This window comes from Corvus hawaiiensis, chromosome 26 (assembly GCF_020740725.1).
Source record: "Corvus hawaiiensis isolate bCorHaw1 chromosome 26, bCorHaw1.pri.cur, whole genome shotgun sequence".
NCBI classification, from domain to species: domain Eukaryota; kingdom Metazoa; phylum Chordata; class Aves; order Passeriformes; family Corvidae; genus Corvus; species Corvus hawaiiensis.
Genome location: NC_063238.1, coordinates 41,637,547 through 41,654,267, shown reverse-complemented (window position 1 = coordinate 41,654,267; position 16,721 = coordinate 41,637,547). Strand labels below are relative to the sequence as shown.

The window sequence follows — 16,721 nt, the reverse complement described above, 5'->3', positions numbered from 1 at the left end:
CTCTCAGTCCATTAAATCTTTAATAATTCTTTTATGGGGGTGGTCTTAAATGAAAACAGCACCACTGTAATGTTCAATTTTGAATCTTAAAAACTTTATTGAGCTGGGGGTCTGTATATATGACAGCCAGGCAGCTTCCAAGCATCCTAAAACCTTTGGGTTTATATTCCACAAATGGATAGAGGATTCAGTAGCAGAAATACTCCAATTGTTACCTTCTTATTGCCCAGGTATTTGAAAGATAAACAATCTCTGCTGTATTTTTAACTATTGCTAAAGATTCTTAAATGAGTTCTTAATTTGGGAGAGAATTCACTGTAGGTAAATTACCCTGAATTTACAATTTTCAACGCTGTAACAAAACTTAATGTATAGAGTGAAATGTTCAGTGTGTACCACATCATTTTTGTCTTTGTTTTAGGTCTTCCCGAACAATACTACAGCCTCACTTGGTTCCTCAGCCCTATCCTGGGCTTGATCTTCACTCCACTCATAGGTTCAGCCAGTGACCGCTGCACGCTGAGCTGGGGCCGCCGGCGGCCTTTCATCCTTGCTCTCTGCATTGGTGTTCTCTTTGGAGTTGCACTTTTCCTTAATGGCTCTGTGATAGGTAAATAACAAGGAAATCCCCTACATGTACCTCCTGCTAATGTACCTGCTTTGATATTTTAATGTAGGATGTAAAGATAATGCTCTGCAGTTGGTTTAATTTATATTTAATGTTAAAATCATTAGAAATCTTCACAGCCCTGCACTTGAGCTCTGTCCATCTTGCTTGTTATTATTTGAAGTCACAAGTTACAGCACTGTGCTGAGCGTTGTGCAATTGTAGCTGTAACTGGTATTAATAACAGTGTTATTAATACAATGGTTGCCAGCATGTTTGCAGACGCTGAGACGAATTTGGTCGATCCTTGACATGGGAAAATTGTAGCAACCTGTTCACAGGGAAATGTTTCCTGTTGTGATCCCTTTTCCCTTTAATGCATATCTGGCAACACATCCTGTTTCCAGCATTATTTCAAAAATTATCTTTTCACTTTTTCTTGTGCTTTTCTTAGACCCAGTATTGAAAAAGTCCAGAACACAGTTAATATTTGTTTATCAAAAACTATGTGGGAAAATAATTTTTCCTGAGCCCCCATCAAAGCTGGTAAAAATAGTTTCCCTCAAACATAGTTTACTACGAATTTAATCTACAATCTCTTTGTAAATTTATTGTAGGAGAGGTGACTGCAAGTACATTTGGGAAAATGTTTACAAAATGGTTGGACTGATGCAAACAAAAGGAACTTAGCACCTAATAACATCCTCTTGGCTCTCTTTTTCAGGATTAGATGCAGCTCTATTGTGAAACAGGTCTACTAATTGAGGGAAATGAGTGGAATGTTACTTTGGCTCAGCTTGTTAAAGCCAGACTGGAATGCCCTATGATTGGTTTCAATTCTCTGCAAACTGTAGTGGACAAACTATTCAGAAAAATTACATTTAGCTTATGCTTTTTGAACTTACACTACTTATTTGAATTGCTTTCCTATGGCATCAATTGTATTTAGTTGTTGTGTCTCCAAGACTTACTCCTCTTCCTCCAGTTGTTTCCAGGATGTTAGACTACAGCCCTCTTACAAGATTTTAAGCGATATGAAGCTCTCAGTTCCATACAGTAGTTTAGGTCAGGAGCCATTGATACTGGCAAGCAAACCTCATGCTCAGTTTATAGGCTTATTTTGAAGCCTTAAAATAAATCAGCACAAAATATTGTTGATTTTTCTTCTTCGCTTTCGTATCCTCAGTCTCCACTTACTTGCAATCCTAATTGCAATTTGGGAGAACAGGAGATGCTGCAAAAACTGTATCAGACCCTCTTTCATAACGTGGCCTCTGGCAGTAGGAGTCATAGGGAGGGGAACCAGGAACACAGAGGTTGGCTAATCCCAATTGTGATACAGCCACGTCCCAGGGGAACAGCTTACTCAACTCATGTTCTCTCCTGCCCTATTTAGGTTTCCAGCAGTTCTAAAGCACTGTTGGTGTTTTCTGCTGTAGGGTTCAGCTGAGTGTGGAACACTTATAAACTTCTTTAGTCTTCAAAGGGCTTGGTATAAATGAGGATTCAATATGCAGGAATCAGCGCTTAAGATTTAGATGATTTTTGGTGGCTTAGCCAGTTCATCTCCTTCCATAGACATTTTAATCAGTTACACTAATGGTTTTATCAGCCTCACATGTGTAACTTCTAAATCTCTGTGATTCAAGTAATTTGTTCTTTTGTCACTGGTTCATCTCATGACAAATTATCCACCTCTGTGCTAATGCTGCCTTTCTACTATGTAGACAAAAAGCGTTTCATCCTGTGCTGTCAACAGCAGCTGACTGATGCTTTTTGCAATGCAAAATACATCCTTGTTGCTTCATCCTTAAAAATTTTGCTTATAAAAAGCTATCTAGAAAATAAGAATGTTTAAGAAAGCAAAGACAGAGATGACAGGGTTAAATTTCACTTTATCCTGGTGTACTGCAACCACTGCATGTTAAGTATCACGTCAGGAATGCTGCCAGCAGTGCAGTTACCTGTGAATGTATCCGACAGATGAAATATGTCATTTTGGATTCTCCCCTCTCCCACCACGGCTGTCTTTTATAAAAACAGCCTTCCACATCGGAAGGAGAATACATGGGAGGAATACGAAATAATATGCGGTGCTCCCAGAGGTTTCAGAGATGCTTTATAAAATAACATTTTGACAAATGTCAGTCTGACAAACGTAAAACATAATGTTTGTCCGAGACCTTCCATGATATTGTGCCAAAGAGCTGAAATTGCCATTTTGCACCAAAAGGAATGTTTTCAGTGAGCGTGTTGGCCGCCTCTCTCCTAAGGTGTTAAGCTTGTTCCTGGGAGTTTTCCCTTTTTGAATGAGGTGCTCAGATTCCTCTCCCATTTCTCCCCAGGTCTGGCTATTGGTGATGTCCCAGACAAGCAGCCCATTGGGATAGTTCTCACAGTGCTTGGGGTTGTGGTGTTGGACTTCTGTGCCGATGCAACTGAAGGGCCAATTCGGGCCTACTTGTTGGATGTGGTGGACAGTGAAGAACAAGACATGGCCCTGAACATCCATGCGTTCTCAGCTGGTATGGAGTTAGCTGAGATGTTCTCGGCAGCTGTTCGGTCTTCCTGAAGACTAGGTTGTGGCTGAATTGATTTTTCCTGAACTCACTTCTCACTTTTTTCTGTTCCGCAGGTCTTGGAGGAGCGATTGGTTATATGTTAGGAGGGCTGGACTGGACACAGACCTTCTTGGGTAGCATTTTTAAATCTCAAGAGCAAGTCCTTTTCTTCTTTGCAGCCATTATTTTCTCTGTCTCCGTCGCTCTCCACCTTTTTAGCATTGAAGAAGAGCAATATAACCCTCAGCAGGACAGGATCGATGACGAAGGAGACACACTTTCCAGTGCCAAATTCAGTGGCAGTCTCCCCCCTCTGAATCGGCTGAATGTAATTAGTGAGGAAGAGCCGTATGGAGCTTCCATGTTCCATGATGAGGTTCAGTCGGAGCATGACCTCAATATGGAGTTCCTTGAGGTGAACATTGTGAGAAGCAAGAGTGACTCAGTTCTGCACATGCCCGATGCCACGTTGGAAATTGAATCAGAGCTGCTTTTCCTGCATGACATCGAGCCCTCCATTTTTCAGGATGCTTCATATCCAAACACTCCCCACAACACGAGCCAGGAGATCATGAAGTCCAAACTCAACCACCTGTCTGCTTTCCTTAGGGAAAATGAGAAGGAGGAGGAAATGTTGCTTGATAATCGTTTAAATGAAGATAAAGTCCCAAACATCAACGGCTCCCTACCAAAAGAGTTCCTCAATGGACACGCCAGAATAGGCATGAAGCAGTCCAGCACTTCCAACTCCATGCGGAGGCGGAGGCACATGTTCTACCGGCAGCCGTCCTACACCTTCTCGTACTACGGCAAGATTGGCTCCCACCGGTACCGCTTCCGCCGGGCCAACGCCATCGTCCTCATCAAGTCCTCGCGCAGCATGAACGACATCTACGATATGCAGAAACGGCAGCGGCAGCGCTGCCGGCACCGCAACCAGAGCGGCACCACCAACTCCAGCGGGGACACGGAGAGCGAAGAGGGCGAGACCGAAACCACTGTCAGACTCTTGTGGTTGTCGATGCTAAAGATGCCCAAGGAGCTGCTGAGGTTGTGCGTCTGCCACCTCCTGACTTGGTTTTCCATCATTGCTGAAGCTGTGTTCTATACAGATTTCATGGGACAGGTCATTTTCCAGGGCGATCCAAAGGTAGGAGAGCAGTTCCCATGGGCAGACCTGCTCAGAGTCCCTCATTTCTGAGATGTCCTCAGTACAACAAAGTGGTGTTGGTGTTTGTGTCTGTTGCAGGCCCCTTCAAACTCAACTGAGCTGCACGCCTACAATGCTGGGGTTCAGATGGGATGCTGGGGGCTGGTGATTTATGCTGCTACTGCTGCCGTTTGTTCAGGTAAGAGACTGTGCAATCACACAGTGGAATGCACCTCATGCATGTATTTCTAAGGTAAAAGTAGAATCACGGAATATTCTGAGTTGGAAGTGACCCACAAGGATCGTCCAACTCCTGGCCCTCCTGAAATAGTGTTACTTCAGTTGGCATCCACCTCCTTGTTTGGGGTAAAGAATATTTTGGAAAAGCATTTCATGTGATCATAAGGGGAAGGGCTTCTTTAAGAATCGATATTAAAAAGTTCCTCCAAATGTAGAGGTGGAAATATGAGCAGATGGTTAAGTGGCATAAAGCACAAAATGGATATTGAGTGGCATTTAACAAGCCTTCAGGAAACTAAAATCATTCTTGGTAGAAGATTTAAACATATGCAAGAGAGTTTTTGCAAAGACTGTTTTTAAATCAAAATTATAAATATGTATTTCTGAAAGTCATTCTGCAGATAATTTGGGCTTGGAATAGACCCTGAAATTGAGAGTTTTTTCCAAACTTAAATTCTGCCTTTTGCAGCACATTGCAGGCATGCCTACACAGCTGACATGGGGACAGGCTCTTTCTGAAGCAGGAACGCATCTTGTTCCTAGTGAGGTCTGGGCTGTGCTGCTCAGACAGCCCAAATATGCACTGAACATCCACATCCTAAACAGGGATAGAGCTGCCACGGCCACATCAGTCCCCTAAAACTTTAGTGAGTAAACTGATATTTAAGAGGAAAAGGCTTCAAACTGAAAAAAGTAGGTTTAGATTGGATATTAGGAAAAAATTCTTCCCTGTGAGGATAGTGAGGCACTGGCACAGGTTGCCCAGAGAAGCTGTGGCTGCCCCATCCCTGGAAGTTTTCAGGGCCAAGATGGATGGGGCTTGGGCTAGTGGAAGGTGTCCCTGCCCATGCAGAGGTGGTTGGAACTGGATGATCTTTTAGGTCCCTTCCAACCCAAACAATTCTATGATTCCTGTTTTATTCTTTATCTCTGCAGCCTTGTTGCAGAAATACTTGGACAACTACGACCTTAGCATAAAAGTGATCTACATCCTGGGCACCCTGGGTTTTTCCCTTGGCACTGCAGTGATGGCCATGTTCCCCAACGTGTATGTCACCATGATAATGATCAGCACGATGGGAATAGTCTCCATGAGCATCTCCTACTGCCCCTATGCGCTTTTGGGACAATACCATGAGATTAAACAGGTACGTGGAGTATTTAGAGTATATATGTGAATAAAGGCAGAGCATTCATGTTTCTCTGAAGATCACAGTGGCAAAATGGATTTGTTAAATCCCATTATTGAAGATACCTGTTTTGTTGGGATATGTGCCACACCTTGAATGGATAGTGACTAGCAGGAGCTGATGCTGAAATCAGACAGTCTTGGCATTGAGTTGGGGTCATGACTGCTTCAGAGGGGGTCATGACTGCTTCTCCCTATGCTGAGGTATAAAAGGATCTGGGTGCATATGGCAGATGAAGAGAAATTAAATTATTATTGGAGTATTTACTACATATCTGTTTGTTACTCCTGTCTTGGATGTGATATGGTAGTGTTACTCAGATTTTTAACAGTCTTAGATTTTGAAGTGAGTCTGGAAATGCAGCTGTAATTTGGGGATGCATAAGACAAACCAGTTCTGCTGGAAACAAGGACGATATTACTTCCCAACAGTGTAATTCCACTGTTCCATTTGGATTGCAAATTACAGTAGGATCATTTGTTACAAGTTCCTGCATTGCGCTAGGGAGGGAGATTCCTTTTTATGATCATAAAAATAATGTTTCATGTAACACCAAATGTTCGATGTAAAATTGTTTTTACAAAACCTCCTCTTGGAGCTGATCTGGGCTAGAAGTGACCCAGTCAATACCTGCCTCGTGCTGCAGGGTGAGGAGGTTGTTGATGAGCAGATAAGGAGGCTGTTGCTCTGGAGTTGTGTCATGGATGATGTAAAGTTGACCATGGGGCTGAGAAATTTGCGGAAAGTTCTGGTGTTTAAGTATTTGCTTTCGTCCATTGTTTTACCTCCTACCATGTTTCTTGTCTTTTTCCAGTACATTCACCACAGCCCTGGGAACTCAAAGCGGGGATTCGGCATTGACTGCGCCATCCTGTCGTGTCAGGTTTACATCTCTCAGATCCTCGTGGCCTCCGCGCTCGGCGGCGTGGTGGACGCAGTTGGCACGGTCAGAGTCATCCCCATGGTGGCTTCGGTGGGATCCTTCCTGGGTTTTTTGACAGCAACTTTCTTGGTTATTTACCCTGAAGTCAACGAAGAGCCAAAGGAAGAGCAGAAGGGACTGGGTCCTCCAGAGACAGCCGAGGGCAAAGGCACAGGCACAGAGAAGCCGACGGTGCTGAAGCTGACGCGCAAAGGAGCTGCGGCAACAGAGCCAGAGGGCGAGTCAGCCGTGTGAGGCCACCGCCACTTGTTCACCCACATTCCAAGGAGTGCAGGTGCAGGATCAAGAACTTTTGTTGTGTTTGGTTTTTTTTTTTCCAGGAAAGCAAATTAGGACCTTCACTACTTGTAGCTAAAATTTGCAGAAGAAAAGGCAGTTTCGTGCAAAAATGTAAATTAAATTCTGTAGTCCTTCCTCTAGGTTTGAGCAGGTCACTCTGATGCTAATTGCTTTCTCTACAAGTTAGAAACATCATTTCTGAACACTTTTTTATTAAGAATACATTTAGATTTCGAATAAGTTTTATTAATCTGCATGAGACTCACAGTGTATACAATTAGCAGTTAGAAAAATTAAGTTTTCGGCTGTTTTTAAACTAACGGAAAATGGAAGCTATCTCGACCTATAGTCTCTTGCCATTTTTTTGTTGGAACATTTCAGATTTCACTAGCGTAATAATGGACTCAAATGCTTAGACATCGATCAATTCTTTTCATGAGCATGATATTACTGGTCTGACAGCTACCTTAATTTTAGACTTCATGTTTTTGTTAGTGCAATTACTACAGAATCCTTTTATTTGCAATTGTTTTCAAGAAAAAAAAAGCAATTACTGCAGTTTCTAAGAAACTGCTGTGAATTCTTTTAGTCATACTATTCACAACCACTCCCAAATCTGCTGCTCGTCAGGAGAGGGTGACACTGGGTGCTGGATGTCAGATGCAGATGGAAGGAGCAGCAGCTGGGAGAGGTGACCAGCACTCACAGGTTTTTTTATCACAAGTGCTGTATTTTATGAATGTTGTTGGAATACGCTGTGACAATTTTTAGCTGAGAGTTTCACGTGCTGGTGATCTCGGGGGTGTTTTCTTGGCATTTAAACCTGATCATCTCTGGATGAAGCTGCCATGGAGAAAGGGCATCTCTGGGGTCAGCTTCATGGGAGGGGCATGCGATTCTCTTCCGTAGGGAAAGGAAGTCATTGATTAATTGCACTTTCTACGATCCTTTAACCTCCTGGCTGGAAACGCAGCAGCCGAGGTAAAGGCACAGGGTCAGTACAACAAGGAGAACCCAAGGCCTACCTCTGTCACTTTATGGCATAGTCTGGGTGTATAAAAATCTGTGTCAGAAACAGTTTTTAGGCCTTAAAATTCAAAAGTTGCTGTTCCAGCCCCTGTGTTGGAGGAATTGTAGGCTGGAGCTCTTCCGAGCTGCCGTACCAATGTCGTCAGCGCATCCTCCATCTCCCCTTCTGTGATTCAGGACACAGCTGCAGTGCAAAGATACTTTTCTGGAAAGAGCTTGAAAGAGTTGTGCTGACTTCATTTAAAATAGGTTTGGATCATTATCCAGTAGCCATTTAAAGCAACTTTCAAAACCAAACTTCCATTTGTCATTCGTAAGAAGTGTTTGTGATGCTGTTGACTCATTTTGGCTTGGGCCTCCCCAGGCTGCCATCAATCCATGTGCTGGACAGGCAGTGTGAGATTCCTGCTGCCTCAAACTCCTCCTCCTCCTTCAAGACTTGCAAATGCTTGTGTCAATCATGCTGCAATACAGGCATTCAGACAAAGAAGCTAGATTTCAATATGAAAAGCAGTTTTTAATGAATTACTTGAATTGTCAGTGTATTTGAGAAATGGATGTTTGGGTGTATTTGAAGATGGCATCTGTGGGTTTCTCTGAGGGCTTCCAGTCATGCCCATGGCCTCTGCTATCAAGGGTGACAATGTTTTTAGGCTGGTGACATCACAGAGCACTGAAGTACATGTAATCACACAGGACTTAGGGGTTGTATTTGTTTTTCCAAGTGTCCTGAGGAAGTCTTTTTTTTCTGTGGTGAATATTTTTTATTTAGAACACATACTGTGAACTGTGTTCAGCCAGGGGAGCGATACTACTGAAGAGTGTGAGACCTCACTGAAGAAAGCAGTTGTGAGAAATTCTGCCGTGCATTTTATCATCTCAGTTACATTTAATATATTCTGGTGATGTTCATATGTGAGAGACAAGTGTTGTGTTTCACCCTAGAACTGGCATTTGTGTAAGTTACGTACTGAGTTACACATTTTAAAGTGGCTTTAATATTTTAGTTTTGAAGCTCCTTGAAGATTCTGCTTTTGGTTAATGACCAGTGTCAAGTACTCCTTATTTGAATCTCTACTGCTGAAAAGGTTCTTCAACAGTTTAAAAACCTGCATCTTCTGACCAGTGCCAGCCTTACACTTTTCCCAAGGGTTCCATGGACCAGCGTGGATCAAATCTTCTTTACTCCACACTGCACTTTCTAAGCTAAGATCTCTTTCACTGCGCCATCACACTGACCAAGTCGCTGCAGAGAGGGAGGAGAAGCTGAAGCTCCCTCTGACTTCACGTCCCACAGAGAGAACATGAAACCATTTTGGGGGTGAGCTCACCCATGTTTATGGAGCTTTCTCAGCCAGGGAAGGGCAAGGAGGGAGGAAGGACCTTTACTTTCGAACCCAGAGCCTTCAAGCAAAGGCAGGGAAGGGCCAGTTCTGTCACGGACAGCGTTTGGCAGAGCCTCATTTCTAAGAACTGGATGTTAAAATCCATGTTTGGAGTTGTTTATGGGGCTCATAACACAGGAGTATGCGTGCTGCCACGACAGGAAGCTGATTTCACTCCCTGGTAAAGGCAAAGGAAATAATTATTCATTGTAAATGTGCTGAAGTTTTTGTAGTGTTGCCAGAAGGATTAACTTGGGGAGCCCCAGCCAAAGCATCTCCTCCTGTCCTTTGGCCAGCCTGGGAAACCCCCACGCTGGCTTCACCTGCTGAGGTCTCCCTAGGGCTTTTCCTTGGATGTGAGAGTTTTCTTTCTAGCCCCAGCACTTCTCAGGGTAGAGTGGGCAATGATTTATTTCTTCATCTGTCCCTTACCTTATCTTTTGATACAGATTTTTTTTTTTGCCACAATTAAAGTAGTACAGTTTTATGTGTTTGTTGCAGAACTTGCAGAAAGAGAAGTTTGAAGTGGCTTTTTTTGTTATTCCTGGTGCCAACAAGCATCTTTTTTTTTGTTTGTATTCCTGTCTAGTCAAAGTCATCCCGTTGGACCTTCAGTATAGTAGGACTAAGGTTTAGCATTGTTCAAGACCATAAACTATTTTAACCTGTTCTGCTGCCGTGATGTGTGACATGAAGCACTGCTGGTGCTCAGACCCTTGAGGGCTGTGGTCGATCAGCTGCACATCTTGATATGTTTCATGTGAGAGCAGAGAAGCTTTAACTTCCACCTCTCGGAAAGGCAGAGTGTGCATTTGGCCCTGCTGGGTTATTCCAAGAGCCCAGTGAGATCTGTGCTGTTGGTGGATGGCCATTTCAGACTCCAGAAGCAATAATTTCTTAGGAATGTTTCTCTTCCTGCTGGTTCAGTGACTTTCATAGAGATTTATTGCCTAAATAGCCTTTTAATAACACGAACCTGGTGGTTTGCTGGTGCTGGCTGTGAGCAGTCGTGGAAAGATAGGGGTTGTTCATCATCAGGAGGGAGGAGGCCAGTAAATCCAACAGAGGTTTGTGCTCCTTGAAACCCAGGATGTCCTTTTCCCCTTTCACTTGGAACCTTTTTCTAGGCTCTGGAATATTCCCAGCGCATCAGTCTGAAAAGGAGGTGGCTGCAGATTTACCCTCTTGGTTTTCTTGCTGATACCAATGCTGGCACTCAGACCCCAGGATGGAACAGGCTGCGTGAGGTTTTCCTCAGAGGCGAGGACTGAGTCTTTCTTATCCCTCTCCCATCTGATCTGAACCCCCTAGCACTTGGAATGACAGCAGCAACCACAGTGCTTTTTGCCAGGTTCCTCATTAAAACCTGGGTTCCATCGTTAAGAATGCATCCCCTGCCCTTGGTCGGGGGTGAGTTTGGCTTCCTCCAGCATCCACCATGAAAAGCAGGATTTTCCTGGCTGCTAGATCTCACGGCCATGCAGGTTGAGGTCACACTTCTGAGTAAAGGTAGAGAAAGTCACATTTTATTCCTAGGAGAGCTGGGACATTTGAGCAGGAGGGAAGTGCAGGAGGCAGGTGCTGAGATTTGGGGGTTTTAGGGATGTGTGTGTGTCTGCACCTATGTGTTTGTACATTTCCAGACACACTGCTCAGGCCAAAATACCTTTGGGGGTTGTGTGTTGCTGCCACTGTACTCCACAGTGTTCTCAACTGAGTTCTTCCGGGTTTCCCTCATCCTAGTCTGATGCAAGACAAGCTCAGCTATAAATATGTATCCTATTTAAGTTAACAAATGAACTCCTGCATGATATTCCAAGCACATGTAGCAGCTTCGGCATCTGAAGTGTCTGTCGTGAAAGAGAAGTTGGGTTTTTTTGCAGCTGTTTTGTCCTCGTTTCCTTTGAAAAGGCCAAATAAATGTAACGGACACCAAATGTTGCACAGAAATGTTATTAATGACTGTGTGGAAGAAATACCAAATTTTATTTTTCTTTGCAGAAACTCTATGGTTCCAGAGAGTCCTTTAGCTGTTTTCCTTCCTTAAATGACAAAGCTGAACATTTGTAAAGCACGTCAAAAAATGGTCATTTGGAAAAAGTGGAGCTACCCAAAGTTTTCTCTTTGTCATGTTGCATCCAAAGGAGCTGCAGCAGCTCAAACACCAACTGGGGTTTGAATTTGAGGCTCAGCAGTTCGGAAGCTGCCTTAGAAAACAACAAAAAGGCTCAGTTCCTTTTCCTGACATGGCACTCACACCCACTGATCTGCTCATTAAGGTGTTCCAGGTTTTCCTGTCATGTAAACTAAAATCACCTCCTGGAAAACCAGTTCAGTTTGGTTCCTCAACCTGAGCAGCTTCAGCTGAATTTCCACCTCAGCTTCCCTCGCCCCAGGGAACGCAAGGGGTGCCCAGGAGGGACAAACACATCTCCCACCAAAAGAGAGCATCTGCTGTAATTAAAGGACTTTTGATGCCCTTGCGACCTACTAAAATTTTAGGGAAAATGCAGGGCATGGTTCAATTTGACCTGCTCTGGCACATTTATTCTTAAATTTGGAAGTTTGGGGTGAAGCTCTGGGAGCATTTAGTCAAACTCGCTGTCATCTTATTTACTCTGCACCTACTCAGTCCTTAGCAACAGCCAAATTGTAATAAATAACCTCAAAATCCAGACTTTTCTCTCAACAAATTGGCAGTTCCCAATGTGAATTTGTTTTTCCTGATGTAACATGAACACTAAGCCCTTTAAGTAGCCAAATGACCAGCTTATTTTAAATGCCTCGTATTACTAGAAAGCTGCATATAGGCATCTCATAGCGGGGAAAAATTTAAAAAAAAAGAAAAAAAGAAAAAAAAAAAGAGAATATTTAGTTCCTTTGTGAACTGGCCATATGACAACTACTTTTTTATCAACTTATTAAGTTGGGGCACTATAATAGCTCTTGCTGAGTTTAGCAATGTTTATAAGCATGTGTTAAACACATAATGTTGTTTTATGAGGAAAAAGGGATAAAGAAAAGTGATGTCACAGATGAATGTTTGAGTGCGTAGACGGCATAATGTATGTATGATTTTTATTTCTACACTGTTGAGCTTATTTTCTGTTTAAAAAAAAAATTGTTGCATGAGAACTGTTTTATTGTGTTCTGCACTTTCTGTTCTTTTTGTATAATCTTGATTTTTTTTTCATTTATGCATAGAAAAGAAAAAAATCAATTTAGAAATATTCTACTCCATGAGACATTGTGTTCCAATCCGTTGTTCCGAAGTTCGATCTTAATAAACATTTCAGTAAGAGTTGGTGGCTCATGTCCCTGTGGTGTTTGTAGGGAAGGTGAGCAGAGGGACACCAGGTCCCTGAGCTGTGAAAGGCAAGTAACACTCACCTGCACCCCAGAGCTTCATTTAAAAAATGCTACTGCCAAACATTGCCTGGCAAAAATCCGGGTGTTAATATTCACAGATGGTTCTAAACTCACCTGACACTTGCAGGGTTCTGGTGTAACCCAGGAGAGAGCACAGGTAGAGGAACAAAATGGCGATACCTAGGGCAGGTGTGTGTCCCCAGCTCCACACTCTGCTCTGACAAAGGGTGGTGGCTCCCACACAGAATCCGTCACCTCTCATGCCATCACGAGGGCTGAGGAGCTGAGGGTCTCCCCAGTCACCTATGAGTCTATGATTCGATAGCCACAAGCAGCTTCCAAAGAAATCAAGTTCCCATCCAAACTCGTCAACTTCTGGGACCATTGGGAACAAGAAGAGGGGAAAGCTGGAGCCAGATCACAAACAACAGCTGATGGGTAAACTTGCAGTGAAGAGCTCACTTGTCCCATTTGATTTCTAGTTTCCTTGACTGATTTGATCTGTGGTTCTTCCTAAAGGAGATTCCTCAGAACGAGTATCGGCACCTCCAAGAAGTCAATGCCCACCTAGGGTTTGGTTCATTTTCCACAGAATCATCACAGAATTGATTACACTGGAAAATACCTCCAAGATCTCGTCCAGCCTATGACTGATCACCACCTTTGTTAAGTGTCGGGGTCCCTTCCCCCCTGCCATGGGGTCCTGGGAGAGGGGCCCTGAGGGGGAGGCACGGGGTTTCCCTGCCCCTGCTCAGCCTCGTTCCCCATTGGTTGTTTTGTGTTCCCCTGCGCGGGCAAGGACCCTGGGGTCTCGTGATTGAGCAGCTCCTTGGCAGATCCCGGCCATGCGGCTGGAGAAACAAACATCTCTGAAACATCTATCAAGAATCGGTCCATAGATTTTTCTTTTCCACGGGCTTCTTGTTTGATACATCGTGTTACAGTATCCACACTGTAGCAAATGATAGAGAATGCGGGCAAGACACCGATCCCTAAGGACAGAAAATTCTTGAGTAAAAACCACTTGATCTCTCTCTTCTCACCTGTCTTGGGATGACTTTATGATGTGTATCCCATGTCACTGCCCTATGCCCAGAAATTAACTTTGTGCCTTTCTATGCCTCTAAACTGAGCCTGAGAGGGGGAAGGAAAAAACTGAGCAAAACTTTTTCGAAGCAGTTTGCAGCTTGTTCAAGGTCACGCAGAGATAGCGCCTTTTTTTCCAGCTGCGGCAGGGGAGGGAGGAGGCACCCAGCTTGCTGCTTTCCAGTCAGCTTTTGGCCAGTGGTTCAGTTTCTTTTTCTCTGGAGAGAGGCTGAGAGTTGAATTTTTTTTTCCTTCCCTGGAATTTCGGATTTTTTCCCTTTTCTGCTGGACTGCTTCAATATCAGAGCACATCGGGAGGACTTTCCACCGAGCACAGACCCCCAGCTCCGAGGAGACCAAAGGGAGGACTCGAACACTTTCCCAGTTTTTTTCTCCACAGCGAGAGATTTCATTATTTAGCATTATTTTCCTTTTCCCGTGTGTTAGTTAAATAAATAATTTTTACCTCTTTCACTTTCCTTTGAGGAAAATTTATTTTTCCCGAAGCTGGTGGGGGAGGGGTAGTAACCTGCCTTCTCTCAGAGGATATATTTCTAAATTTGGCCAAACAGGTACATCACCTTGGTTTGGATATTCTCTCTGGACTATGGAAGAATTGTGGGAAATGTGGCTTTCTGAACGACAGAAAGAAATGTATCTAGAAGTTAAAGGAATTCTTCAACAACAAAACAAGAAAGTATTTGTTCTGGGTGATCTAGAACATTTTTTTAACTGGATTTTCAAAAATTTCTTTTATATTTCTCGAGACTTGCTTTTTGATATTAATTCTCCTGGAATTACTGGAGCTAATCACGGGTGTTTTTGGCACGAGATCTGGGATGAGATAAGGGATCAAACAAAACATGCGTTAGTGATAGAACCCCCCCGCAGATCCATTGTAATCAGTGAAGCTCTTGAAGAGCATTTGTATGGTCCCATTACCCCTAGAGCAGAAGATGGCCATAATCCCGTGGCTGAGACCGCGCGGCCGCCATCCCAGGAGCACATGACTGCAGCCGTGCCGGCGGAGGTGCCTGCGCTGGATGCGCCCGGCCCCCTCGGGAGCGCGCGCCTTATCGCGGACCCCATCCCTGCCTCGGGGTCCCCGGCCACGCGGCCGCGAGTGAGGGAGCGATGCCACAGGCGCCGTGGGTGCCGTGGGCCACGAGCAGCCAGGAACCAGGCATCGGCGTGGCAGGCTGCTCTGAGCACACGGCTTGGAGAGCCCTGTGGAGGGAGAAGCGGCGGTTTCCACAGTGACACGAGAAGCCGCGCAGCGCAGCGCCGAGCCAAAACGGGGCCACACTCAAAGCAGCGTGGAGTTGGCGGAGCAGAACCACTCAGAGGATGTGGGGCCGGCGGCGATGGCAGCGCGGGGCCGCGCAGAGCCCGGACACGCGCCGGAGCAGCGCCGCTCGGAGGGCGCGGAGCAGCCGCAACGCGGAGGCCCGGCCGAGACATCGGAGTCAGCAAGGCGGCGGCCACACGGGACCAGCAGCCACAACGAACACGCAAGCACGTGATAGGAGAAGTTGTAGCAACGAAAATCACAGGAACCATGAAATGGTACAATGTCAAAAACAACTATGGATTTATAACACGAGATGATACAGGGGAAGATCTATTCATCCATAGAACTGCCATTAAAAGGAATAACCCTGAAAATTACCTGCAAAGTGTAGGAGATGGAGAAGTTGTACAATTTGATATAGTGCAAGGAAAGAAGGGTTTACAAGCAGCAAATGTTACAGGGCCTGGAGGTATTCCTGTCAAAGGCAGCTGTTATGCACAAAATTATAAACAATATCCATCCCAGCAATTTCCCTATCCACAACCTACTTCCCCCTTTTACCCTATACCCAATATGAACCCTTTCCTAGGTTTACCCCATCCCCAGTTTATTCCTAATCCGTTTTTCACCCCATGGCTTCCCTATACAATTCCATTTCCCTACAACTCCTCTCCGATGCCGCGGGGGGGATGAAAAGGGGGAGGGAAGAAATTAAACCCTCTCCTGCCTCAGTTTCCCCACAAAGCATGCTCGGAGAGTCCTGTCCCCCTTCTGTCAGCCTTAAGATGTTCCAAAGAATCTGTTTGGACATTTAAAGACTCAGGAGGGTGGCTTCTTTTCTTTTGAAACTGTTCTTGTTAAGTTTATCCAGTTGTTTCAATGTTAAGTTTTAAATCTCTTTTGTAAAAAATAAACGGGTGAAATGTCGGGGTCCCTCCCCCCTGCCATAGGGTCCTGGGAGAGGGGCCCTGAGGGGACAGACACGGCGTTTCCCTGCCTCTGGTCAGCCTCGTTCCCCATCGGTTGTTTTGTGTTCCCCTGTGTGGGCAAGGACCCTCGGGTCCCGCGATTGAGCAGCTCCTTGGCAGATCCCGGCCATGCGGCTGGAGAAACAAACATCTCTGAAACATCTATCAAGAATCGGTCCATATAGATTTCTTTTCCACGGGCTTCTTGTTTGATACATCGTGTTACAGTATCCGCACTGTAGCAGTTAAGTAGATGAGAGCACTGAGTGCCACATCCAGTCTTTCCTTAAAAACATCCAGGAATGCTGACTCCACCACCTCCCTGGGCAGCTCCTTCCAATGATTGACAACCCATTCCACGGAGGAATCTTCCAAATATACAATATAAACCTCCCCTGGTGCTAATTGAGGCTGTTTTGGCTTGTCTGACTCATAGGATGGACTTGATGATCTCCAAGGTCTTTTCCAACCCAGTTGATTCTGTGATTCTGTGATTCTGTGCTTGTGATTTGGGAGAAGAGACTGACCCTCACCTGGCTACAACCCCCTGTCAGGCAGTTGTAGAGAGTGAGAAGGTCCCCCTGGAGCCACCCTTCCTCCAGACTGAGCCCCCACAGCTCCGT

The 16,721-nt window shown here is 44.7% G+C and overlaps 1 protein-coding gene across 4 annotated transcripts in view; it reads left to right on the top strand.

Annotated features, from left to right (window-relative positions):
• Window positions 1-12,685, top strand: part of SLC45A4 (solute carrier family 45 member 4) — an 85,248-nt gene extending 72,563 nt beyond the window's left edge. For all 4 annotated transcript variants that reach the window (XM_048286406.1, XM_048286404.1, XM_048286405.1 and 1 more), the window contains 6 exons: window positions 422-610; window positions 2,953-3,132; window positions 3,243-4,318; window positions 4,418-4,517; window positions 5,495-5,706; window positions 6,563-12,685. In XM_048286406.1, coding sequence (XP_048142363.1) covers window positions 422-610; window positions 2,953-3,132; window positions 3,243-4,318; window positions 4,418-4,517; window positions 5,495-5,706; window positions 6,563-6,925 — 2,120 coding nt within the window. In that variant the 3' untranslated portion in view covers window positions 6,926-12,685. The remainder of the gene's footprint in view (window positions 1-421; window positions 611-2,952; window positions 3,133-3,242; window positions 4,319-4,417; window positions 4,518-5,494; window positions 5,707-6,562) is intronic.
• The last annotated feature ends 4,036 nt before the right edge of the window (window positions 12,686-16,721 follow it).